Source organism: Rattus norvegicus, chromosome 16 (assembly GCF_036323735.1).
Source record: "Rattus norvegicus strain BN/NHsdMcwi chromosome 16, GRCr8, whole genome shotgun sequence".
Lineage (NCBI taxonomy): Eukaryota > Metazoa > Chordata > Mammalia > Rodentia > Muridae > Rattus > Rattus norvegicus.
This window is the reverse complement of record NC_086034.1, coordinates 76,582,439-76,607,442: the sequence shown is the minus strand read 5'-3', so window position 1 is coordinate 76,607,442 and position 25,004 is coordinate 76,582,439. Positions and strand designations below refer to the sequence as shown.

Here is a 25,004-nt window from a genome sequence, read left to right as displayed (position 1 = left end):
ATGTGCATGTGTAAGAGGGCGACCACACAGGCCAGAAAAAGAACACCAGATACCCTGTAGCTGGAGCTTCAGGAGGTTGTGAGACGTCAGAAGTGGGTGCTGGGAACTAAACTCAAGTTCTCTGCAAAAGGACCAAATACTCTTTTTTTTTTTTTTTCTTTTTTTCGGAGCTGGGGACCAAACCCAGGGCCTTGCGCTTGCTAGGCAAGTGCTCTACCGCTGAGCTAAATCCCCAACCCCGGACCAAGTACTCTTAACCTTGGATTCATTTCTCAAACCCAAACCTGAATGACTTCATGTATTCACAGTCACCTGAAATTGTGGTGATAACAAGTTTCACTGTCTTAAATCATGATGCTGCAAAACGAACACCTTGTCGACTTGGAATAGAAAGAAAACTGGGACTTTACAAGTACTCACTTATTCAGTGTTCTCGCTGTTCCAAAGTCCCCAAGCTTTGCAACCATTCCATTCTTGCTAAGGAAAATATTCTAGGAGTGAAGAAAACTTATATTAAAAAAGAAGAGTAAGAGTGATGGTGTCTGAGGTCAGCTCTATGAGCTCTTACCTGAGATTTTATGTCCCTGTGTAATACCTTCTTGTCATGAATGTGCTTCAGTCCTAGAGAAATCTGTACAAACCAACACAGGATCTGCAGAGGGGAACAGAAGAAATCCATTGAACAGTCCACTGGTCACTGACACAGCTTTGTGATCACACACACACACACACACACACACACACACACACACAACACACACACAACACACACATACACACAACACACACATATACACACATACACACACAACACACACAATACACACATACACACACACAACACACACATACACACACACATACACACAACACACACACACACACACACACACACACGAGGAATAATGATAGAAATGGAGCTAGTGGTTATAACACAGTTTCCATTTTATACCTAGAATGTTATATCCATGTTATATCCCAAAGGAGTGCCTCAGACATCATTGTTATCAAAGTGAATATTTATGTAGAAAGAGAACAATAAAATCTAGGAAGAGATGGGGCTCGTGCTCTCTCTCTCTCTCTCTCTCTCTCTCTCTCTCTCTCTCTCTCTCTCTCTCTCTCTCTCTAGGGTTTTATTTTGCAGTCCTGGAATTACATGTCGGCCTCTAATTCACAGAAATTTGCCTCCCTGTACTATCGTGACCAGCTGTGGTTTTCTTTCTTAGTCGGTTGATTGGGTTTTTTTGTTTTGTTTTTGTTTTTGTTTTGTTTTGTTTTTTGTTTAACATGGGGTTTCTTAGTACAAGCACAATTCTTATCCACTTTCCCTGTAGTCGCTGCTTACACTGGTGCCTCTTGGGTTTGTCTTTAAATGGACAGAAGATACCCAGAACAGACACTAGGGAGGAAATAGAAAATAATAATAAACTCTAGTGGGTTTGATGGAAATTGTACAATAACGTCTATTTACATGTCTGGTAGGGAAAGTACCAACTATTTAACTTCTAGAGGTCACCTTGGAGTTGGCTATGTAGCTGAGCTGGTAGAGCACCCCCTTCTATACACCAGGCCTCGTATTCTAGACCTAGAACCAACCAAGCAAACAGCTCGTTTTTTTGTGGTCCTGGGGCTGTCAAGTTTATTTCTCAGTATTTATTTACTTAGGTGCTTGTTTGCTTATTCATTATTTATTTAGTTTTCTAAGACAAGGTCTTTCGGTACAGCCCTCACTGGCCTTATGTTTGCCATATAGCACAGGCTAGCCTAGAACTTACGGCAGCCTGTAAATTTAAGCCTCCACGGACATTAGATTTACCTGGTCTTCGCTGAATAACACTCCCCGCTGCCTCTGTATCCTTTCCATGAGGTCCCCTCCGTCACAGTATTCCATGACAATAAACAGCCTGCTGTTCTCTGCAGGGAAACAATACCAGTTGGTGCTGAGAGCTCTCAGACATCACCAATGATTTGCCTTTCAAAATCTTGGCATGAAAACCACAACAGAAAAACTCAGTGCACAGCAGTGGGGGTGGCCCTAAAATGGACTGGGTTCCCATTCCCAGGTACCCTTACATTTCCTTCTGGCTTGTTTTGCCTCATTGACCTTTGATAAAGGCTACTTCTGTGTAGCCCAGGAAGTTAATGTCAGCTGTCAGTCCGACGGGATCTAGAATCGCTTGGGAGACAAACCTTCTTCAAGAGTTTCTAAATTGGATTAATTAACCTCGATATAGATGGCAACATTCCAAGGGGTGGAATCCTGAATGGAACGAGAGAGCTGAGCACAGAGAGATTGTTTGAAGCCGTTAAATAAGCAACATTTGTTTCTGAAGCAACTGAAAAGAAGCTTAACAGTGGGGAGGTTGTGTATATTTTGTTTGATGTCTAGAGCTCTTGGTTTAGAACATGCTTAGCATCTAAGAGTTATAATTTACTGATAGAACTCATTTTGCCTTAGGAAAATATCACTGAATTCTCCTTATTTTTCCTAACCTGCTTCAAATTCATAAAACCTCATCTCTCATACTAATTTGAGTAAATTATCCTGGTGGATCTGACGTGATCCTATGTCAATCTGAGTCTGGAGGTCAGAGACAGAAGTGGTTATACATTTCCAGCTCCATTTCCTGGCCATGTGGCCGAGTACAAAGGTTTACCTCTCCTGATAGACAGTGGTCCCTGGCTAATAACCAGAAGGAAATTGGAAACAGACACCAGACCATGGTTCTTACAGCGGGAGATGAGCTGTTGGAGGTCCATCAAAGCCTGTATTTATAGGCTCTCATAGTTCGGTGCCTCCGGGCTCTGAGGCTCTTGGCTAAGCCTGTGTTTTAAGTACCAGCAAAGTTGCCAAGCAGTGCACAAGGGCAAAGGTTGTTTACATTTCGGGTGGTCTTAGCTGTGTAACTGTATCCATTGTAAAATGTGCCTTCCAATTTCCACCTTAAGTGTAATAAACCTGCATTCCAGTCTGATCCGGTCCATTCACTCATCCTGCAACTGCTTATTGAACATTTACTATCTGCTACATATAGAGGACCAAAGTGTGTATAAAGGTCCCTAAACTCATTAAACTTATGTGTGTGTGTGTGTGTGTGTGTCTGTGTGTGTGTGTTATGTGTTGCTAGAGACCAAACCCAAGACCTCATACATGCTACACCATTATTCTACCACTAAGCTGTATTCTCAGCCCCTAAGTTTCCTGTCTGAAGAAAAAAAATTCAACAAATTTGTAATAATGTCTATTCATAAGGAGACACTCGCATTAGTCGTAAAGTGCCCCGGGGAGTTAGTGAAGGCACAGGACTTGGAAAAGTCTAAGGGTGAGAATTCAAAGGACTTCCACAATCACTCGAAGGACGAGGAAGAGAAAGATCGGAATAGTGGACAGAAGTGTGGGGCACCTTTACTCCTTGACCGCCTTTAAATATTATTCAGAGTTCAGGGTGGAATTGAACTACACAGCAAACTGAGACCAGCCTGGGATATGGAGGACCTCATCTCAAAAGACAAACCTCACCAGGTAGGAAGCAGAGACAATTTAACCAGACAGGAAAACGAACTCACTTAAAATATTTAATAAATACACAAGTCTTGGGAACGCGCCTTTCCTAAAGATTTTTAGTTTCTTGGGATATCTTAATGATAGAAAGGTCTAACCTTGGAATGAGCTGAAGAAGGTTACAATGTTGGAATGCTTCATCTTAGCCAGAAGAGTCACTTCGTTCTTTGAAGCTTCTTTTTCCTGGAAGGGCATCAGAGTTATGTTGGGAGACCGCATGTGTTGGACAGGTGACTTGCTGACAGAGGTAAGTCCTCCTCACTCCCATCTGAAATCCCCCAAGAGGCCGCTGGCTTTAATGTCACTCATCTCTTGAAGGCAGGGCCACTATGGAATGAGCACGGTGCCTCATATCTAACCATTAGTTTGCCAGTGATGATTATAGTTGAGAAGATTAATAATCCTGGGGAGATGTCATCGTACTGAAAGTGTGAAACTGGTCACACTTGATGCATGACTGTATTCCCAGTTAGCCAGAGACAGATCGTCCTGGGAAACACAGTGAGGTCCGTTTCAAAAAGTAAACGCAAATTATAAATAAATTAGCAGCTAGATTTTTAATCATTACCTAAGCATCTGTGCCTTACTTTATCCTCCGGCATAAGGGAATTCTTCCTAAATCATGACATTCCCAGAGCAATCACTGCTGAGGAGAAAACGGTCCTTTGCTACAAAAGCAAAACTCCATAGACTGAATTTCTCCGTTTTAAGAAATAAGATGTTCATGACTGTAAAGCCAGAACTTAGTAGTCTGAGGCAGGAGGATTCCGAATCTAAGAATGTCCCGGTTGGTCTTACAAAACAAAAACCAAAGCTGGTTTCTTGAGGCTGGCAAGAGGCTTGACAGTAAAGGCACTTGCTGCCAAACACAGTGACCTAAGTTCACTCCCTGGACCCCACACGGTGGAAGGGAAAACTGATGCCCGAAAGTTCTCCTCTGAGCTCCACATGTGTGCCGTATCACACATGCACGTGTGTCCACAGCAAGTAAGGGAATACATGTGAAAGAAAACAATCTCATGATTTAATTTTAGTTTCATAATTTATTATTCTATTTGTCATCCAATAATAATTTTTTTTAATTATTTTGGTGCCTATGCACATTCTCCATTCCTTTTCTCTCCCTCTCCCTCTCTCTCTCCCTCTCCCCCTCCCTCTCCCTCTGAAAAGGGTGTGCCCCTCTATGTAACTCAGGATGGCCTGGCCAGGAACTGACCGTTCTCTTGCCTTAGCCTCCAGAGTGCTGGATTACCTTCCTCCTTTCTCCCTAACAGCCTCCTCTTGTGTGTGTGTGTGTGTGTGTGTGTGTGTGTGTGTGTGTGTGTGTAGCCTTGTACATGTTAAATACATACTCCACCACTGAAACAGCTCAGTTCAGTCAGTATTTTCTTAATTGGCATTCTCAATCCTACTTCTAAGTTCCAGTATCACATGACTTATTCTAAATAACATGATCAGAACATCAACTTCAGATTTCAAAATGCCTTTTAAATATGGCTACTCTTAACAATGTAGCTACCAGGGTGGTAGAGATGGAGAGAGAAGAGAGGGGGTGGAAGAGAGAGACAGGCAGGGAGGGAGTGTCTTAGGGTTTTACTGCTGTAAACAGACACCATGACCAAAGCAACTCTTATAAAGACATTTAATTGGGGCTGGCCTACAGACTCAGAGATTCAGCCCATTATCAAGGTGAGAACATGGCAGCATCCAGGCAGGCATGGTGCAGGAGGAGTTGACAGTCCTACATCTTCATCTGAAGGCTGCTAGAAGACTGGCTTCCGGGCAGCTAAGATGAGGGTCTCAAAGCCCATGGCCCCAGTGACACCCCTACTCCAGCAAGGCCTCACCTCCTAATAGTGCCACTCTCTGGGTCAAGCATATTCAAACCATCACAGAAAGAAAATGAGAACATGAAGTTAGGTTGGTAAGAGGACGAGAAGGATCTGGGAGGAGTTGGGGGAGGGGAAATAGGATCAAAATGTTTATCATGATAAAGGAAAGAACTTGCTTCAACCTGGGGTCTAATGTACTATAGGCAAGTGGTCTACCATTGAGATACACCCCAGTATTCTTTTTGTTTTGTGTTTTTTATTTTCTAGAGGTTTATTTATGTATTTTTGTACAGATAAGTATTGCGTGTACATCTATACACCAGCAGAGGGCGTCAGATCCCATTACAGATGGTTGTGAACCACCATGTGGTTACTGGGAATTGAACTCAGGACCTCTGGAAGAGCAGCCACTGAGCCATAGCTCCAGCCCTTGCTTGTTATTTGTGAGATAAGGCCTCAGCAGGTGGTGTAGGCTGGCCTTGAACCTTCCTATGGCCAAGCAGGGCAGGCCTTGAATATGCTATGCTCCTCCTTGCTCAGTCTCTGGGGTAGCTGGGTAGGATGAGTAGGTCTATGCCACTGGGAAGTGTTATGTTTAATAAAGTCAGTGTAGCTCCCTTTCCCTTTATACCTTACAGGGACAGTCTGGGGCCATGGCTGGGGCACTGTTTAAATGACTATATGGATGCTGGGGCTGAGAGCGCTAGCTAAGGAGGGACCCAGGTGAACCAGTACACTCACAGCTAATTTAAAAAGGGAAGGATCAAGAATCTAGCAGGTAATGTCTGGAGTTCAATCCCTAGAACCTTACCTCCCTCTACATGTGTGCTGTGGTGTGTGTGTGTGTGTGTGTGTGTGTGTGTGTGTGTGTGTGTGTGTGTGTGTACATACACCCTGGATTTTTTTTTCTATTTGAGAGAGGATCTCTCTTTATAGCTCTGGCTATCCTGGTACTCACCATGCAGACCAGGCTGGCCTTGAACTCACACAGACCTGCTTGCCTCTGCCTGTGGAATGCTGAGATTAAAGGTGGGCAACACTATGCTCAGTCTAAATAAATAGGTTTTGGGTTTTTTTTTAAGAGAAAGAGAATGGTAACTGGCATGATAGTGCACACCCGTAACCTCAGCCATAGGGAAGCAGAGACTAGCATGTTATATACCTAATCTAGGCTCTGCCACAAATACAAGGAAGGAAGGAAGGAAGGAAGGAAGGAAGGAAGGAAGGAAGGAAGGAGGGAAGGAGGGAAGGAGGGAAGGAAGGAAGGAAGGAAGGAAGGAGGGAGGGAGGGAAGGAGGGAAGGAAGGAGGGAAGGAAGGAAGGAAGGAGGGAAGGAGGGAAGGAGGGAAGGAGGGAAGGAAGGAAGGAAGGAAGGAAGGAAGGAGGGAGGGAGGGAAGGAGGGAAGGAAGGAGGGAAGGAAGGAGGGAAGGAAGGAAGGAGGGAAGGAGGGAAGGAAGGAGGGAAGGAGGGAAGGAGGGAAGGAGGGAAGGAGGGATGGAAGGAAGCTAGAAAGGAAGGAAGCTAGAAAGGAAGGAAGCTAGAAAGGAAGGAAGGAAGGAAGGAGGGAAGGAAGGAGGGAAGGAAGGAAGGAAGGAGGGAAGGAAGGAAGCTAGAAAGGAGGGAAGGAGGGAAGGAAGGAGGGAAGGAGGGAAGGAGGGAAGGAAGGAAGGAGGGATGGAAGGAAGGAGGGAAGGAAGGAAGGAAGGAGGGAAGGAAGGAAGGAAGGAAGGAAGGAGGGAAGGAAGGAAGGAGGGAAGGAAGGAAGGAGGGAAGGAAGGAAGGAGGGAAGGAAGGAAGGAAGGAGGGAAGGAAGGAAGGAGGGAAGGAGGGAAGGAAGGAGGGAAGGAAGGAAGGAGGGAAGGAGGGAAGGAAGGAAGGAAGGAGGGAAGGAAGCTATGAAGGAAGGAAGGAAGGAAGGAAAAGTAGAAGGTAAGAGGGAGGAGGGAGAGGGGGAAGAGACAGGGAAGAGAAGGAAAAAGAAGGGAAGAGAAAGGGGAAAGGAGGGGGTCAGAAACCTAGGAAGAGAGGAAAGCCCGGTTCAGTCTGCTATGCCTGTAGGTTTCACATCATTTGTCCAGCATGAAGACAAGTCCTTGTTCAATGGGGGGGGCGGGGGAGCAAACCAAGAAAACGAGTGCAATACATGTTCCTGGCATGGGTGTCGGGGATGACGGAAGATGGTGTCAACTGAACCTTAAAGCTCACGATTGTGAAAAAGGCACTTGTTTCCATGCTATATTAAAATTACGGGGCCGCCCACCTGCTCAGAGGAGAAGGGGTGAGGGTGGGGACTGTGGGAGGGGGTGACCAGGAGGCCGGCAGTGAGCAGGGTGTAAAGCGAATAAGTAAAAAATAAATAAATAAGGACAGAAAAATGTGGGGGCTGGAGGGACGACTCAACGCTCCCTGCTCGTGCAGAAGACCTGGGTTCAGTTCTTAGCACCCAGTCAGGCGACTCAGAACTGCCTGTAAATCAAGTTCAGGGGCTTCCAATGCCCTCTGACCTCTGCAGGTGCTTGCACTCACATGGTACCCATAAGCTCACGCATGCGCGCACACATACACGTAATACATAAATAAATTTTAAAGCTAGATGTACCGCTTAAAATTATCTAAAATTGAAACTTTGTAACTTTACCTTCGTCAAGCTGATCTCCTTGATGACACAGTGACAGCTTTCTGATTTATCTTTAGCCAAGTACACCTTCCCGAAGGTGCCTTCCCCGATGATCTTGATCAGGTCAAATTTATCCATGGCTTCAGGAGCTCCCTAAAATGAAGAATAACCCTTTACTGTGCATGACAAGTAGCCAGCAGAAGACCGATGACAAGCAAACGAGCTGTTAAAACCTTGCACCCAGCTTTTCAGACACACTCAAGAAACCTCCTTATGGCCACAGGTAACGCTGTGGAAAGGAGTTTAGTTCAGTCGATTCGAAGATCACTCCAGATCACTCTCAGCTTTGTGACCTTAGACAATTCACCGCTCACAAAGCCTTTCTTCTCCAGCTTCTGAAATGGAAAATTACTTGTGTTTGAAGGAAAGGCACCTTGTCCCGGGTGGTTGGTTCTCTAAAGCAAGAAGTCTAAAGGCGAGGCAAGCATATCAAGTCTTAGTGGGACATGCTGCCCTCCACACGGAGGCCTGGGAATTGATTCTCTTGATGTTTTGGGTTCTAGAGAAGCAGGGGCATTGCGGTATTTAAGATGTAGGTAGGTACTACCTGTGCCATTCAAAAGTCGTTGGTCCCACACAACAAGGAATCACCCGAAAGTCTCTGTACACACTTAGGTAAAGGAAAACTTAATTCGTTTCTTAATCTTAAATCTGCTTCTAGAACCAAACGATCGCAGTTATCTAAGTGGGATTAACTAGTACTGGATTCCCTAGGAATGTAATCCAAGGCTTAATTCTCCTATGAATTGTGCCTCAGTTTGAAAAACACCCCGTCTACTGGCTGTAGGGCTGCAGTCAGAGAGAGATTGAAATTCTCGCAGCCGCGGTCAGGTGACTGTCCTGTCCTGGCAACTGGCTCAGGTGTTTACAGGTGGAAATACACACTCCGTTGTTGTAGGTTGCTTTCCTCCCGTTTCCATTTTCCATTTTATTTTATTTTATTTTATTTTATTTTTTTATTTTATTTTGCTGTACTGGGAAGCGAACCCAGGACCCCATGCATGCTGGGTAAGCATTCTACCACTGAGCTTTACACCTAATCCTTTCCGGGGACTGTTATCGAAACGGAAACGGGTCTAAGGTGTTCAGGTAGGCCTTGAGTTTATCATCCTCCTGCCTCAGGCACAGTGCAGACTTCTAAAACTTGGGTGGTCGACTGGGCAGGTTGTTTTCATGTAATTTCAAGTTGGGTACTTCTAGGTTGTCAGCGGAGGTGACGGCCAGCAAGTGGGCGGGGAGGGAGGGTGCGACACCAGAGCTCAGGACTTTGTGGCTTATGCGTTGCCATGGAAACCGACGCAGCCCAGTGAGAGGGCTTCCTAGTTGCTGCCCTGTCTACTCTCGCCTGGATTCCTATTTCTCTCCTTGCAGCTTCGAGGGGCCCACGACAGCTCCCGAAAAACAAACACATTGGCCTCAGCTTACCTGCTTTATGCAGCGAGCATGGACGTGTCCAAAAAGATCAGGTCTCCAGCAGCTAAGCTTCCCCGATGCAGGGGCAGAGCCAACCCGGGGGGGGGGGGGCAGGAGGGGGAAGTGGGCGGAGTGCTGGGCGGGGGCAGAGGAGAACCTCAGAGTCTTCACGCTCCACGAAAGACTGAGTTGGAACTCAGAGAAGGGCAAGCGCACTTTTATTGGTCAGAGAGTTGGCAACCTGTAGCTTGGTGTCAGAGAGTGGAGGAGAAGGCGGTGCAAGGTCCGAGAATTGGTTTTGTAGTGGAAAGTAGGGAGAGGGGAGAAATCACTTCGAGGGCAAACTTTCCCAAAAACTGTGGAGTGGAAGGTATGTCAGATTCTTGTTGCAGCCTTCGGATTCCAGGGAGTGCGGTTGGGGTGGCCATTTTCCAGAGTTCTATGAGCGGCAGATTCTTTTTAATCCTCTGACCTGTTTTCTGGTTGGCCTTTTGCGCACGGAGTTGGGGGAGTTTCCTAGGGTACCCAGCATACTAAGCAGTGTTCAGCTGTAACATACCCCAGGGGGGAAGTATGTTTCTCATGTAAGGTCTTAAATACTGCTGAGAGATGTATGTAAGAAAGGAACCTGGACCCATTCACAAAACCAGGTGCTGCCCAGGGGTCTGCAAACACAGTCTTCTTGACCTAGCAAGATTACCTGTGGGAAATATACACCTTTCAGGATGGTCAATACTCAAACAAGCAAAGCAGCCATATTCAGTGGAATCTAAGACCTGTGACCATTTCGTATCCCCCCATTTTTCATGCCCCTCCCCCCAAAAAGCCCACTTCTCTAAAACTGTACATTATCCCCCCCCCCTTTTTTTTCTCCTTTATTTACATTCTATTTCCTGGGACAGAATTTTATAACATTGTAATCCTCTTTATGTTTGAAATTCTTACTGATTGCCATGTTCCGAAAGAAGCATATTAGTGGAAATTAGCATTTCCTGACCACAGCATTTGCTTTGTTTTCTTGTAGTACACAACTGATTGAAATAAAATTTTAAAATCAAATTATCTTGGAAACCCATTCCTTAAAAATCTAACGGACTCCACATGGATAAATGTGGACCTGTTAGATGAGGTCCACCCGCTTTTTTTTTTTTTTTTTTTTTTTTTTTGGTTCTTTTTTTCGGAGCTGGGGACCGAACCGGTCCACCCACTTTTTACAGGGTTTCTGTACCTACCCCTGGTGAGCCTGGAACTCAAGAGAGGTAAGGTCCAGATGCCTGCCTCTGCCTCCCCACTGCGACTAAGATGTGCGTGCTCCTCCCAATCCCTTCTTTTTTAAAAGCTATGAGGGCTGGCAAATCTCACCCAAATAAGCAAACACAAGGAAGTTTGGTTTAAAGTAGAAATCACCTGATTTTTCAAGAGGATTTATAATTGGACTCACTGTCAGGGGTAAGATACAGATGATTTCAAGTTTGCTTTGTCTGATGGGTTGTAACGTCTGTATCCATCAATCGGAGCAGACAGGGGCGTGGAGGACGGCATGTGTGGAAACAGTGTGCTGGAAGCACTATTGTAGACGTCTGCTTTCTGGAGCACGAAACATCAGCAGAGTGGAGCTAACGTTTAAGGGACTGACCTAGGAAGGGTGAGGCCGACAATGGAAGCCACAGGCAAGCTCTGCACTCTAGATGTTAATTTGTTCCTCACAGCCTCGAGGACACTGCTCGGGATGTGTACTCTGAGCGACTAGGGCAGATGGTTGCAAGCTTGTTCCTCACCCTCAGGGAAAGCAGACACAGAGAAAGAACAGAAGGTGGAATTACTCAATGACTTCTGTATGAGGCCGTTCTTGACTTAATACAAACAGATGGGGATGCCAGAACACGAATATGTAGACAGGGCCCAGATATCCCGGGAGCAACTCCGGCAAGAACACTCACCACCCAGACACTGGCTTCTAACCCAGTGAGAGGAACTATGGCTTCTGGGTGTGTGTGTGTGGGGGGGGGGTTATTCTAGTGCTGGAACAGAGAGGGTATAGGTTGGTTCTGCTTCATCTTGTGGTAAAAGAGCGAGAACATCACAAAAGGACACAGGAACCAGCTGGAAACAACGAGGCAGCCAGACCAGTGACTTTGTGTCCCATTATATTCCTTGACTGACAGAGGTGACTTAAATCCTCTCAGCTTCAGTGTGGGCTAAGTTATGGCAGTGAACAGACAGGGACACAGAAGTTAGTACCTGTGTGGTGGGAAGCCTAAGAGATACTGAGTTACTACTGCTCGGGCAAGCAGCATCTGAGGCATGCCATGCTGACATCACGTACTCCTTGACAGGACGTGAGGACAGATCTTACCTTTCTGAGGAATGCTGGACACACCCACATTGAGGGTAAAAACAAAATACTTAACTAGCACTCTTCAGAAATGGCAAGGACAGACAGACAGACTTCGGGACCATGGGAGACTAACCCTGACTACGTGATTAAGTACAAAGAGAGGTCCAGGCGGGGATGTACACAGCAGCCTTTGCACGTTAGGGTAAACAGAAGATGGGCTGGAGTGTAGTTGTGGTACCTACCTGCCTGACATGCATAAGGTCCTGGGTTTGAGCCCCAGCATTGAAGAAGGGGGGAGGCTACCTATAAGCCATTTATAGCCCACATTTCAGCAGGTCCTGGAAAATGACTGAACTGCGATTTCTACCTACTTTTCACCATATGACATCAGGGGAAGCCTGACTCTTCTTTGGGGAGAGTCTCCCTTCTCTAAAGTTTCCTAACGTTACACGAGGGGATCCAGTGTCCGGCATGTACGTGCAAGGTGCCCACCTCACTGCATACCATGTTCTAGTTTATGACGTGTGCTGCATGCCTTAGGCTGCATTCCTGCCAGGAGTCCAGGAATGCGATCTTCTGGCAAGCTCTAGACCCCACCCGCTCATCCCAGGGCTGATCCCCCGACCTCTGACCCTTTTGTAAATGCTAAGGAACGATGAAGGACAGCTGGTAGTTGGTAAATATGATCAGAAATCATCTTGAAGCATATCCAAACTGAGTATTATTGAAGAATAGCACACACTTTTATGCCACAGCTTAATGTATTTGCATCCTTCAACCTTTAGGAAATGTGAGAGTGTTACACAGTAACTGTGGGTAACAACCACTGGATGGCTAACTGTCTTGGTCAGTGTTCTTATGAGGTAGGCATCATTACTCTTATTGTTTTGTCCTAGGGACCAAAGGAGTTAAGTCATTTCCTATTGTCACACACAGTTAATGGCCAACAGGGGAGCACTGCACCTCTGTTCTGTCAGAATGCAAGGCACAGCGGCATCTGATAGACCTCCCTTGTGTTAAAATCTCACAAGGGTTCGGATTGCTTTGTAAGCTTGTGATACATTTTCTCAGTCCGCACTTTGGCTCCCAACATCAGTTTCTCTCCAGAGTCTCCCCGACACGTTCTCCAAGGAGCTGTTCACCACCTACATCCCGCTGTCCCACTTGCTTCTTAAGTTCTGACACCCAATCAGGGTTTTCATCATCTTCCTCAAAGTCCCTGGGAAAAAAAACATTTGGATGATAAGCCTCTGTAGTAAGGGCACGGTCTGTGCTTGTCAGTGAGTTCAGTGAAGAATTCTGCCATACAACATTTAAGTTTTGAAAACTCAATTTCATAGGTAATCAAGCAGAGAAAAAAAACGATGTTCTTAAAAAAAAAGTGTCACTGTGGGATTTTTTTTTTACCCTAATGTATTATAAAATAAGAGCCAAATATAGTTACAGGAGCACAATCTCAGCCCTAGGAAGTGATGCAGGAGGAGCCTAATACATATGCACACATCCCAGCCCTAGGAAGTGATGCAGGAGGAGCCTATGGCACATGCACACATCCCAGCACTAGGAAGTGATGCAGGAGGAGCCTAATGCACATGCACACATCCCAGCCCTAGGAAGTGATGCAGGAGGAGCCTAATACACATGCACACATCCCAGCACTAGGAAGTGATGCAGGAGGAGCCTATGGCACATGCACACATCCCAGCCCTAGGAAGTGATGCAGGAGGAGCCTATGGCACATGCACACATCCCAGCCCTAGGAAGTGATGCAGGAGGAGCCTATGGCACATGCACACATCCCAGCACTAGGAAGTGATGCAGGAGGAGCCTATGGCACATGCACACATCCCAGCCCTAGGAAGTGATGCAGGAGGAGCCTATGGCACATGCACACATCCCAGCCCTAGGAAGTGATGCAGGAGGAGCCTATGGCACATGCACACATCCCAGCACTAGGAAGTGATGCAGGAGGAGCCTATGGCACATGCACACATCCCAGCCCTAGGAAGTGATGCAGGAGGAGCCTATGGCACATGCACACATCCCAGCCCTAGGAAGTGATGCAGGAGGAGCCTATGGCACATGCACACATCCCAGCACTAGAAAGTGATGCAGGAGGAGCCTATGGCACATGCACACATCCCAGCCCTAGGAAGTGATGCAGGAGGAGCCTAATACACAGGCACACATCCCAGCCCTAGGAGGCAGATGCAGGAGGAGCCTAATGCACATGTACACATCCCAGCCCTAGGAGGCAGATGCAGGAGGAGTCTATAGGTCTCAGAACTCAGAAACAAAAGCAAGAAGTCCGAGTGAAAAAATACTGCGTGCAGGACGCAGCCATGGATTCACGGTGAAATGTCAGTGTTGCCCAACACACAGCAGCACACAGCAGTGCTGTCAGGAGAGTGGTATGGCTCTTACTAAATCTAAAACTACTGCAGTTACGGTACAGCATGCATTCCATTCCCCAATTAAAGCAGTCTAGGTCTATTACAACGTACGTGTCTTCTTCGTCCAACCGAGGTTCAAATCTCTCTGGGTCTACGAGGACAGAATCGAGATCACCGTCGACGCTGTCTGACGCTGTGTCTTCAGAAAGGGGACCTTTCAGGAAGCCTTCTGTACCTTCAGGTGAACAGGAACAGAAAGTGTGGCAGTTTACCGACTGATTTTTAAATGAGGTCTCACCATTTTGCCCAGGTTGGTCTTGATCTCCAAATGTTAGGACTATAGGCCAGAGCCACAGTGCCTGGGAAAACAGCTAATTTAAACAGAATTCACTTGTCATATTTGGGTAGACAACAGACCCGGGAAGTATCAGAATGTGGATTAGGTTCAAAGCAACTCTGTCTCCAGGAGAATGTGCACTAAAAACCTTTAAATATAGGAACATTATAATCTGAGTGATTTGGGGGAGATCCTGTCTCAATAGATAATAAAAAGCGCTAAGGGCTTTACTCAAGGTCGCACGCATGCTAGAGAAAGCACACCGTCAGCCCCCTTTTAATCATTATCTAGATTAGCCGCCCAATAAGACATTCTTCAATTAAACGAATATAACTAAATTTCTTGCATCATCATCAAAGTCCGCTGAGCCATTACAGGATCTCCTTGATTTGATTTATCTCGGATTTTAAGTAAGCAAAGAGATTTGGTATGTGTATACACACGCAGCCCTTAAATGCAGCCCTTTGGCCGGAAGTCCTAAGGACAATATTGTAAATGATCGTTCAGATTTAATGAAAACACACATTAAAAGTTAAATTCGGGCTGGGCAGTGGCGCACACCTTTAGTCCCAGCACTTGGGAGGCAGAGGCAGTGGGATCTCTGAGTTCTAGACCAGCCTGGCCTACTGAGTGAGTTCCAGGACATCATGGCTACACAGAGAAAGCCTGTCTCCAATAAATATGTAAACAAACAAATAAACAAATAAATCCCAACTATCCTTCATTTTAAACTCTACTCAATATAACAAATTTGAAAGAAATCTTGGGGTATTCCTATGACGAGTGCACATTTACATGGCAAAAACGGCTGTTCCGGACTGCAGAGGCAGCTTATCATGGTCAGGAACGAGGGTTTGATCCCAGCACCACCAACAATCTGTTTAGGATTGTTTTGACTGTTAAAATAATAAATCAAATAAAGTATCTATAATTGGAAAATTTAAATGCAGGTTAAGACTAAACATAAATGATTCAAGAACACCTAAAAGTACCATTTGGGGAATTTTCTGGATTTACTTGTGTGTGTGTGTCTCTGTGTGTCTGTGTGTGTGTGTGTGTGTGTGTGTGTGTGTGTGTGTGTGTGTGTGTGTGTGTACAGACACACTTTATGTATGTACCATGCATGTGCCTGTGTACTAAAAACATACGCTGGGTCCCCTAGAACTGAACTTGCCTCATGGCACTGGAAACCAGACTCTCGTCCTCTAAAGCTCAGGGTGGTCTTAAGTGCTGGGGCCTCTCCCCTGCCCCAACTTAACACTCTAAAGTCACAGGATCTAGGGAAGAGGGAACGGGCCTACTACCTAATGTCCGCAGCCCCAGTTTCGCAAAGAAACAGAATACTGTGCAGGAGTGTGGAACTGCTGAACTGCACGCTCAGACATTACTGAGACGAAGGGCCTGGGGAGAGGCAGCTCAGCAGGTAAGAACACTGCTGCTCTTCCGGGACCGCGTTTGTCTCCCAGAACCTACACGGTGGCTCACAGCCGCCTAACTCCAGATCCACGGACTCTGACCCTCTCTTCTGCCCCCACTGGGCACCTGCACACACATCCATCCACTAACACGGACACAGACATAAATAAAAATAAATCTTTTTCAAAGCTATAAAGATGGTCGATTTTATTCATATTTTACCCCCCCCCCCTTTTTTGTAAATTCAAAGTATCCGTATGATTCTGTAACAGACAAACATTACCTGGTCTATGGATTGTGTATGTTTGAAATGCCAGGCTGAGATCAGCGCCCTTCAGCATAGACAGCAAGGCCTCAGGGGGCTCTCTGACCCACTGCCGGCGGGCATTTTCTTCACTGTACTTTATTACGGAACCGCCTGCTTGTAAAGAGAGATATTAGAACCAGGTTTACCAAAAGATTCTCCAGCATCTATCTTTCATATCGTATTTCAAGCAAAGTTATGATTATATTTGACCCTCACTGAAAATCTAGTTCACTCACCTACACGAGGAGTGACAAATGTCCCTTGAAGGTATGTGACAGAAACTCAAATCCTAGCACGGCTTTTCTATAGCGTGCTCTGTAGTAAAACAGTAACATTCAGTCTGACTGTGGTCTTCCCAGCATAGCCATGGGCTCCAGAGCTCTGGATCTAAGATCTATTTTAAGAGTTAAGTCCTGGAGCTGGAGAGATGGCTCAGTAGTTAAGAGCACGTGTTGCTCAATTTGAAGACCAGAGTTCAGTCCTGGGAAGCTCACGAATGCCTGTAACTCTACCTCTGAGGGATCCAACGTCCTCCTCTGGCTTCATACACATATGCATGTGTAGTCACAAGGGCAGACACATGCACCAATAAAATTAGAATAAGAAAATAAAAGTTAAGTCTGTATTGGACATAAACAGTGCAGGGTGGCAGCTCTCTGCATGGCATTTTTGTGGCCTTGTGTACAGCCGGTCTAGAGATTCCTGAAAGTGTGTAAACAGACGTGGGTGCTACACGCATTTCCCAGGAGGTGCTTGAGCATGCGTGAACCAGACTCCAAGGGATGGTGATGGCGCTAACCTCTGTCATCCTCCGCCGTGAAACTGGAGGTCAGGATGGATGCTTTCTCCAAGGCTGCTACAGCGGAACTGGGACCGTATCTCTCCCACCTCTGCCTGTGAGGGCTTGCTGGACTGGCATTCCTCGGGGGCTCTGGTGGGTTACCTGATTCTCAAATGTGGAAAAGGATCAAAGGTCAACAGGGTCCCTCTGTTTATTCATCCACATGTGCACGTGTGCACTGACAAGGCAGAAGCATTTCTCGTCTCTCAAACTCGCACAAGAGTCCTGTACAGTCTTAGGAACAAAGGCAACAGCAACAGCCTTGAGGGAGGTCATGCAAAAGACAGTCCAATTCAGAATGAACCGTCAAAGTGAATGTGTTAAAACACGCATACTGGGCTGGAGGGACGGCTCAGCGGTTAAGAGCACTGACTGCTCTTCCAGAGGTCCTGAGCTCAATTCCCAGCAACCCCCTGGTGGCTCACAATCATCTGTAATGGGATCCGATGTCCTCTTCTGGTGTGTCTGAAGACAGCTACAGTGTACTTATTATTAATAAGTAAATAAATCCTTAAAAAAATAAAAGCACAAACCACCATGCTTGGCTTCCTTCTAAAAACCATAAAACCATTTTAAAAACTTCGAGTGAATACCTTATAAGGACAGGCAATAAAACCACAAGGGCACCCACAGCACATACAATCCCCATCCTTGCGCCTGACTTAACCTCTGACATCACTGTCTGGAAACTGGTCCCACTGTGGGAGCATTCTGCTCACCCTTTTATTGGTCTTGTGACAGCCAACGAGAATATTCTAAGGTGTGTACTTCCTTCTCCTTGCCTACCAAACTAAGGGAACAAAAAAAAAAAAAAAAATCCCTTAGGAGCTGCCGTTTCCTCAGAGTCTCATGCTAGGAGAGGGGAAAGCCTGAAGCCTGGGGCAGCTTGAGGAAGAGCTTGTCTCCTGGAAAGGGATTCCACATGGTTCTAACACACGAGAGACTGAAGCAAAGACAGTAATGGGTCAATCATGGGCGGGCCCACCTTGACCAGGACACTCAGTTATGCGTGACCCTTGCAGGCTGTAAACTTGAACCTCATGTTACGACCCTGGAAGATGGACAGGGGTTGTGTGGGCCTGAAGGGATCAGAGGGCCGTACAAGGCACTTTACATTTAGACATCTTGGTACTGAGACATCTCTCTGGCGTAGACCAAGATGGCAGGGAAAGAGTCAGCAATAGGTGGCTGAGACCAGATGTCCAGGGAACCCGAAAGTGACAGCCTTGTTATCTGGTCTCTAAGTACACCTGGCAGAACGCCACACTGTGTGATTCCATACAAATACGGCCTCCATGTCAGAGGCGAGCACCTTCAGCCCGTGTGTGCTGATAGATCTGTCTGCCTGTGTATGTCCTGCGGGTGCCTGCCAGAGCCTGACTTCTGTGTGGCCCCTGTGGCAGTGAACAGAGGGAGCCTTATCTGCCTGCAGCTGCATCCTCTTTAAGCTCCTGGCTTCGGGGAACAGCCCTCTTTCCCTGGCACTTCAGCATGGACCCCGCAGTGGGAGTCACTAGTCCTTGTTCCTCTCCCAGTGTGGACACACTGCATACCCCTCCTTTCTCTTCTTCTCACTGTTGTCTTTGACTGGCTGACTGAGGACGGTGGCTGAACCAAGTTTGTTAGCGCGGCCTGGAGAGGCTCTAATCCTAACTCCTGTAACACTTTATATATTTTGAAAATTATAAAGCTACATCTTTTCCAAAATGTGCTGAAACTTCTCCTAGTGCTTTCTTGCCAAGAGTTTCCTACTACCGTAAGTGGAACAAATGCTGCAAAAGAGTACCAGAGGCGAAAGTATCATCAAAGCAAACTTGTAAAGCCATGTGAGTGGCTGCCTCTTGAGTGACAGAGACGATGCTGAAGGGTAAACTGAGGCTGCATCTGTGATACTGTGATACACATGCTTTTGAGTTTTTGTCTACAGTTCTTGGCTCATCGATCCTGCAGTCCTTCAACCTAACCCAGAAAAGCAAACAAACCGCTTCCACAAGTGGTCTCTAAGGACAGCTCAATGATACAGAACTCCACACGTGGTCAGCTACCCACAATGCCCCAGCTGGGAATGAGCTATACTTCTTATCCTTCTCGTACCTATTACCTCTGCTGAACTTCTTCAGGAGGAAGGCACTGACTGACAAGGAATTTTAAAAGGTGCTTGGGAAAACTTCAGACGACAAGAGAGATGTTAAATTAGACTTAATGCTTGCTCAGGGCAAATTATGGATTCGTGGAATTTTTATACAGTCATTATAAACATATTGCCTTTTTAAAAGGGCTGTTTCCAAATTTTATTTTTATTTAAAGATTTATTCATTTATTATATATAAGTACACTGTGGCTGTCTTCAGACACATCAGAAGAGGGCATCGGATCTCATTACAGATGGTTGTGAGCCACCATGTGGTTGCTGGGAATTGAACTCAGGACCTCTGGAAGAGCAGTCAGTGCTCTTAACCGCTCAGCCATCTCTCCAGCCCTTATTTTATTTTTTTTTAAGATTTATTTATTTATTATATGTAAGTACATTGTATACACTATATAAGTACACTGTGGCTGTCTTCAGACACATCAGAAGAGGGCATAAGCTCTCATTACAGATGGTTGTGAGCCACCATGTGGTTGCTGGGATTTGAACTCAGGACCTATAGAAGAACAGTCAGTGCTCTTAACCACTGAGCCATCTCTCCAGCCCGAAATTGATACATTTTATCTTTTTAGATAAGATTTAAGGTCACAAACTTAACGAAAAGCACACGCACGCGCGCGCGCACGTACACACAGACACACACACACCCCTGTTCTATGAATGCACCACCTCCCACACTGACAGACATCCTACACCACGTGATGTATCCTTGACAGTGAGTCTACACTGACCATCACCACCCAAAGTCACAGTTCTCTGTAGAAAGGGCTCTGCCTTTGAAAAGTCAGGTTGCCCAATGGTCCACCAGAAACTTGAGGATTCAATTTTCTATAATATTAGTGTTGTATTTTCATCCTCGGATCTCTAGGTCAGCCCACATAAGCCTTCAACCTAACCCATAATAAGTCCAAGTAGGCAAGATGCTAAATTACAAAACAGTCTCTCACCACTGAACTATCCAATCTAGGTTCTTAGTCCCTGGGAAATTAAAAAGTACAGTAAGGAGGCAGGGAAAACCTAAGTAATAAAATTGACAATATGAAGGATTTACTTCCTTAGGAAATAGTAGCTACACAAAGCAGAATTTAGCTAAAGGAGCTCAGCCTCCAATATGTCTGGATGACAAGAACCTTACTAACCAGGCTCCTTAGAGATGGTAGGAAAGAAAATGCTATACCATAACTGAAGTATAGGTTTGCTGAGAAAGTTTCTATGGTTGCCAAGACTCACCTCCAATTAGGCTACATTCCCAGAACCAAAGGAGACAGCCCTGACTCAAAACCGGCCATTAGGCCCCTCCTCATATTGAATATGCCTCTGACAGGCAGCGCAAGGGGACAGCTCAGGGTCACACCCATCACTAAGACCTGGCCTGCTTTTAAGTCCCCTGTGTTCTTATCCAGAGAAGCGTAATTCTCCTGGTATGAAAGATGTCCCTAGGTATCAATTCTGGCGTACTTAAATAATTCTGTCAATATCTTTGCTGTGTCGATCTCCCATTTGCCCAAGTGACCAGACATCAACATTCCTGCCTCTGTTTACATTGTTCAAAGTATAATCTAGGACTGGGAGCTGAGAGATTTGAGGATGACGGTGTACGTGGAATGTGTAAATGTAAGGTCTACAGAAGCTAGTGAAAGATTCTATCTGAGGCTGGCTCCCTTTTGGGCATCACCAGAACTAGCCATGCACTAGCATTGAAGAGCTTCTTCCTCTATTGATCTCTAAGTGTGCAGAGCATATTAATTCTATCATAGTATAGATCTGAAGTGAATTATGTCTGACATGGCGGAGAAAACAGTTACAGGACTACCTCTGATAGACAGTTCTAGTAACTTGAAAGTCATATTTTCTTTTTATGAAACTTTCAAAAACAGACGTGTAAAGTAAGCTCTCCCAAACTCTTACCTTGTTTTTTCACGTTCTGAGGCTTGGATATTTTTACTTCATCTAATATCTGTTCTCCATATTCTCTGATGATCTGAAATTTAAATGTGAAGATTTAAGGATGCGAGAAACACTTCTCTATATCCCACGCTGGCCCAGAACATATAATCCCTCTACCTTGACCCACAAAGCAGAGATGCTAGCCACCATAGCCAGATCCAGCTAAAGAGAGACACTTTCCTTTAGATACCACCATAATGCCATAGATTTATCAATGCTCTTCAACACAAGAACACTTAGAGTTTGAAAAATAAAAACGTCCATTAAAAGTGAATCCAGGCATGGGGTGCACACCTTTTAGCCCAGAGCTTGGGAGGTAAAACAGGCAGATTTCTGAGTTCAAGGTCAGCCTGGTCTACAAAGTGAGTTCTAAGACAGCCAGGGCTACACTGAGAAACCCCGTCTTAAAAAAAAATAAAAAATAAAACATCAACTATAATAAGTAAATGTAAGGAGGTGCATGTAAGCCTAGCGACTTGGGAGGCTGAGGCAAACCTGCCAATTTGAGGCCATTTTTGACCCAAAAACCACAGCCCAAGTTTGATGCTTAGCCAAAAACGGGGCGGGGGGCAAATAACATTATAGTTTAAACAGTGAGACAAACATAGATAGCTTTATGTGCCTAGAGAAAGATCTGGGGGGAACAGCAAACTGAAGCTGCGTGCGTGCAACGAGCTGGACTCCGCCCACCGGATGCGAAGCTCTAACTCAACCCCAGGGCAGGAGAGCAGAACCACTACTGGAGAGCAGCAGGAGCGAGAGGAGGAAGTTTGACCATTTTAAATAGACTTCTGAATTACCGACTTTCTACAAGCATGTATGGTGAGTGAATTATGCTTAACGGATAACCGTTTCAGGGACAGTGAGAGGGCTCAGTGGTTAAGGGCAGCTGCCGCCAAGCTCGATAGCCCGAGTTTCGTCACTCGACCCAATTAAAGACGGAGAGAGAGCCAGGTGGACCTCTGACGTCTCCATGTCCCCTCTAGATAAGTAGAAAAAGGGTTACCAAGCCAGAGCCAAGGAAAGACACCCTTGCCATACCTGAGGGGGCAAGCACTTCAGGACCAGTGGGGCTAAGCTACCTCTGCAGAGCAGGGTCGTGGCGGAGGGACGGTGCACAGGGTTCCTTTTCAACATCTGCTTGACCAGACACTGAAGCTTAGAGGAATACAGAGCAGGCAGCGGGTGGATGGGCCCCTGACATATTTTCAGGATGAGATTTTTCCAACTATTTGCCTGAAACTGGAAAGTAAAAGTTACCCTTTAGATGCACGGTGAGAAGACACAGGCATAGGAAACAGCCGAGGTAGATTTGTATTTCTGTAAGTTATCTCCGGTTTGGAAAGGTACTGGCTGTCGGGTCCCTTTCCTTCTGAAGACGCCCTTAAGGACAACTCACAGCCTGGTGTACTTTGGGGGAAGGTGACGGTGAGCAGCCCAGCCCCCACCCCACCCCCACGGAAACACGGGTCCATCATTGTCTACCTCATCGGTGCTACTCTGCTATGCGCAAACTCGGGGACGCCAGCACAACAGTGGCTCCCTACTTGGGTTCCCTTCAGAGCAATCTGGTTTGAAAGCATACACTCAAGACCGCTTTGGAGATTCTGATTCGGTTATGTGGAGTGGGCCGAGACCTCGGCATGTAAAAAAGTTTTTTAAACTGTTCTCTCGTTCTCGTTCTCTCTCTCCCCCTCCTAAAGATGTATTTATTTTAAATATTTGAATACGCTGTCACAGTCTTCAGACGCATGCATGCACCAGAAAAGGGCATGGGGCCCCATTACAGATGGTTGTGGATCACCATGTGGTTGCTGGGATTTGAACTCAGGACCTCTGGAAGAGCAGTCAGTGCTCTTAACCACTGAGCCATCTCTCCAGCCCAACTGTTCTCTTTTTTAAAATATGATTTTTTTAAAAAATATCATATTTGAAAGTTTTTTTACTCTGTGCATGTGTGTATGAATGAGAATGACTAGTGTAATTAATATCACGAGTGTTATTAAAGAATATGAGTGTAATTCATGAAGATCATGTGCAATTAATGAACATCACAAATGTAATTAAAGAATATGAGTGTCGGGAAGGAGACACAAAAAAAGGAATATGAGTGTAATTAAAGAATATCATGAGTGCAATTAATGAATATCACTGGTGTAATTAATGACTATCATGAGTGTAATGGCCATCACTGAACTGTGAGCTTAGAAATGATCAGAATGGTAGACACCATGTTTTATTTAAAGGAAAACTACATATAGAACCACAGCCTCTGACAGACATTTCCTATTGGCATAGAATACAGAATGGCTCAGCACAAATATAACAACGGGAAAAACTGGGAACTTTTAGGACAAATCCTTCCTGGAAAAGTGAGCCCCAGTTCAAAGCTGCACACCCCCTCGGGCCTTAGAGGGATGTGACAAGTGGCCTTTGGTCTGGCACCATACTTACTGGATGCTTCAGAGCGCAGAGTTCATACAGGATGCACCCCAAGGACCAGATGTCACTGGAAGCACAGTAACAACTGTTAGGAGCTACCGTGGAAATACGTGAATTTTCTCTCAGTTTTTTTTTTTTTTTTTCCCCCGGAGCTGGGGACCGAACCCAGGGCCTTGCGCTTCCTAGGTAAGCGCTCTACCACTGAGCTAAATCCCCAGCCCCTTCTCTCAGTTTTTATTACGTTTAACTTATTGTTGTATATGTATGAGCACACACGGGCCACCAGGTATATGCGGAGGTCAGAGGACAACCTGCAGGAGTTCTCTTCTTCCATGTGTGCCCTGGAGACTGAACTCGGGTCATCGAGCTTGCTGATAAATGCCTTTACCCTCCATATCCAGCCCTTGTGAGCCTGGCTCTGCTTCTGCCTTTAGAGTATTCAGGTACCTGCTGCAATGAGAGGAAAGAGTCTCATCCGGGTGGGTGGGTCTGAGGGAACTTAGTGCATCCTCTTCATGGCGTTAGGACAGCTCTCTTAGGCGACAAAGCCTTGAAACAACAGCTTTCTTTATTTGGGGGTAACAAGGGCTACATAAACCTTGGGGAATGGGTAGGGCTTTCCAAGGAGAGTGTACATTACTGGCTGGGACTGAGGTGCTAGGACGCTTTATTTGCATGAAAAGGGATCCCAGGTGCTTAAACCTATAATTTGGCTAAGAGGCTACAGTGACTTCCCCTAAAAGAATGGTGGTGGGGGTCATGGGTTACGAGCCCCAGGGCATGCAGGCCAAGAATAGGGACAAATGAGCTTTACTTCTGCCCATCTGAGGAGGGAATTCTGGTCTCAAGATGAGATTTTCAAGGTTTTGGATGGTTCTTGACCTCACTCTTGTTTCAGGCCTGGGCTCTCCAGTTAAACTTGCCCCACAGGTCCTGGCCCCACAGTGAATACCCTGACCTACTCTGGCTACCCTTGCATGCACAGCAACCAAACCTCTAAGCTTCCTCCAGGACAAACACTGCCTACCCCAGCTAACAGGCCTCTCCCGTGCCACATTCAACCTCTCTAACCAGCATTATCTATGACCACACACCAGGCTTGGACTAGGATGCACATCCTGTATAGCAGCCCAGACCCCTCTATCCACCTGACTTCATTCCATACAAGCCACTTAAAATGTCTAGGCACAACCCTCCCACACACTGTCCATCTCTGACGCAGAAGCCTCATAAGAAGTCAGCAATCTGAACGGGCTCTTCATACAAGAGGCTGTGGAAACAACAGTAAAAAGTCCTCCAGATAAAACAGTCCAGGGACAGATAGATAACTCTCAGCAGAATTCCACCAG

The 25,004-nt window shown here is 45.9% G+C and overlaps 2 protein-coding genes across 18 annotated transcripts in view; both read right to left on the bottom strand.

The window, feature by feature from the left end:
* Nek5 (NIMA-related kinase 5) overlaps positions 1-9,586 on the bottom strand; it is a 43,257-nt gene extending 33,671 nt beyond the window's left edge. For all 7 annotated transcript variants that reach the window (XR_005495038.2, XR_010058486.1, XM_008771370.3 and 4 more), the window contains exons 1-6: positions 9,498-9,586; positions 8,034-8,165; positions 3,661-3,745; positions 1,817-1,914; positions 569-652; positions 421-491 (exon numbers count right to left, since the gene is read on the bottom strand). Coding sequence is in view for 5 of the 7 variants with exons in the window: in XM_008771370.3 (XP_008769592.1) it covers positions 421-491; positions 569-652; positions 1,817-1,914; positions 3,661-3,745; positions 8,034-8,150 (455 nt within the window). In the remaining 2 variants the exon portion in view is untranslated. The remainder of the gene's footprint in view (positions 1-420; positions 492-568; positions 653-1,816; positions 1,915-3,660; positions 3,746-8,033; positions 8,166-9,497) is intronic.
* A 2,935-nt stretch (positions 9,587-12,521) lies between these two features.
* The window catches only part of Nek3 (NIMA-related kinase 3), a 25,457-nt gene continuing 12,974 nt past the window's right edge, over positions 12,522-25,004 (bottom strand). For 4 of the 11 annotated variants that reach the window (XM_006253359.5, XM_006253360.5, XM_063275459.1 and 1 more), the window contains 7 exons: positions 23,668-23,722; positions 22,255-22,455; positions 21,175-21,247; positions 17,076-17,225; positions 16,253-16,390; positions 14,328-14,451; positions 12,566-13,042 (listed from right to left, as the gene is read on the bottom strand). In XM_006253359.5, the coding sequence (XP_006253421.1) occupies positions 12,916-13,042; positions 14,328-14,451; positions 16,253-16,390; positions 17,076-17,225; positions 21,175-21,247; positions 22,255-22,455; positions 23,668-23,722 (868 nt within the window). In that variant the 3' untranslated portion in view covers positions 12,566-12,915. Of the gene's footprint in view, positions 13,043-14,327; positions 14,452-16,252; positions 16,391-17,075; positions 17,226-21,174; positions 21,248-22,254; positions 22,456-23,667; positions 23,723-25,004 lie in introns of those variants that run through there. The other 7 variants (XM_006253361.5, XM_063275457.1, NM_001427168.1 and 4 more) reach the window with 6 other exon arrangements.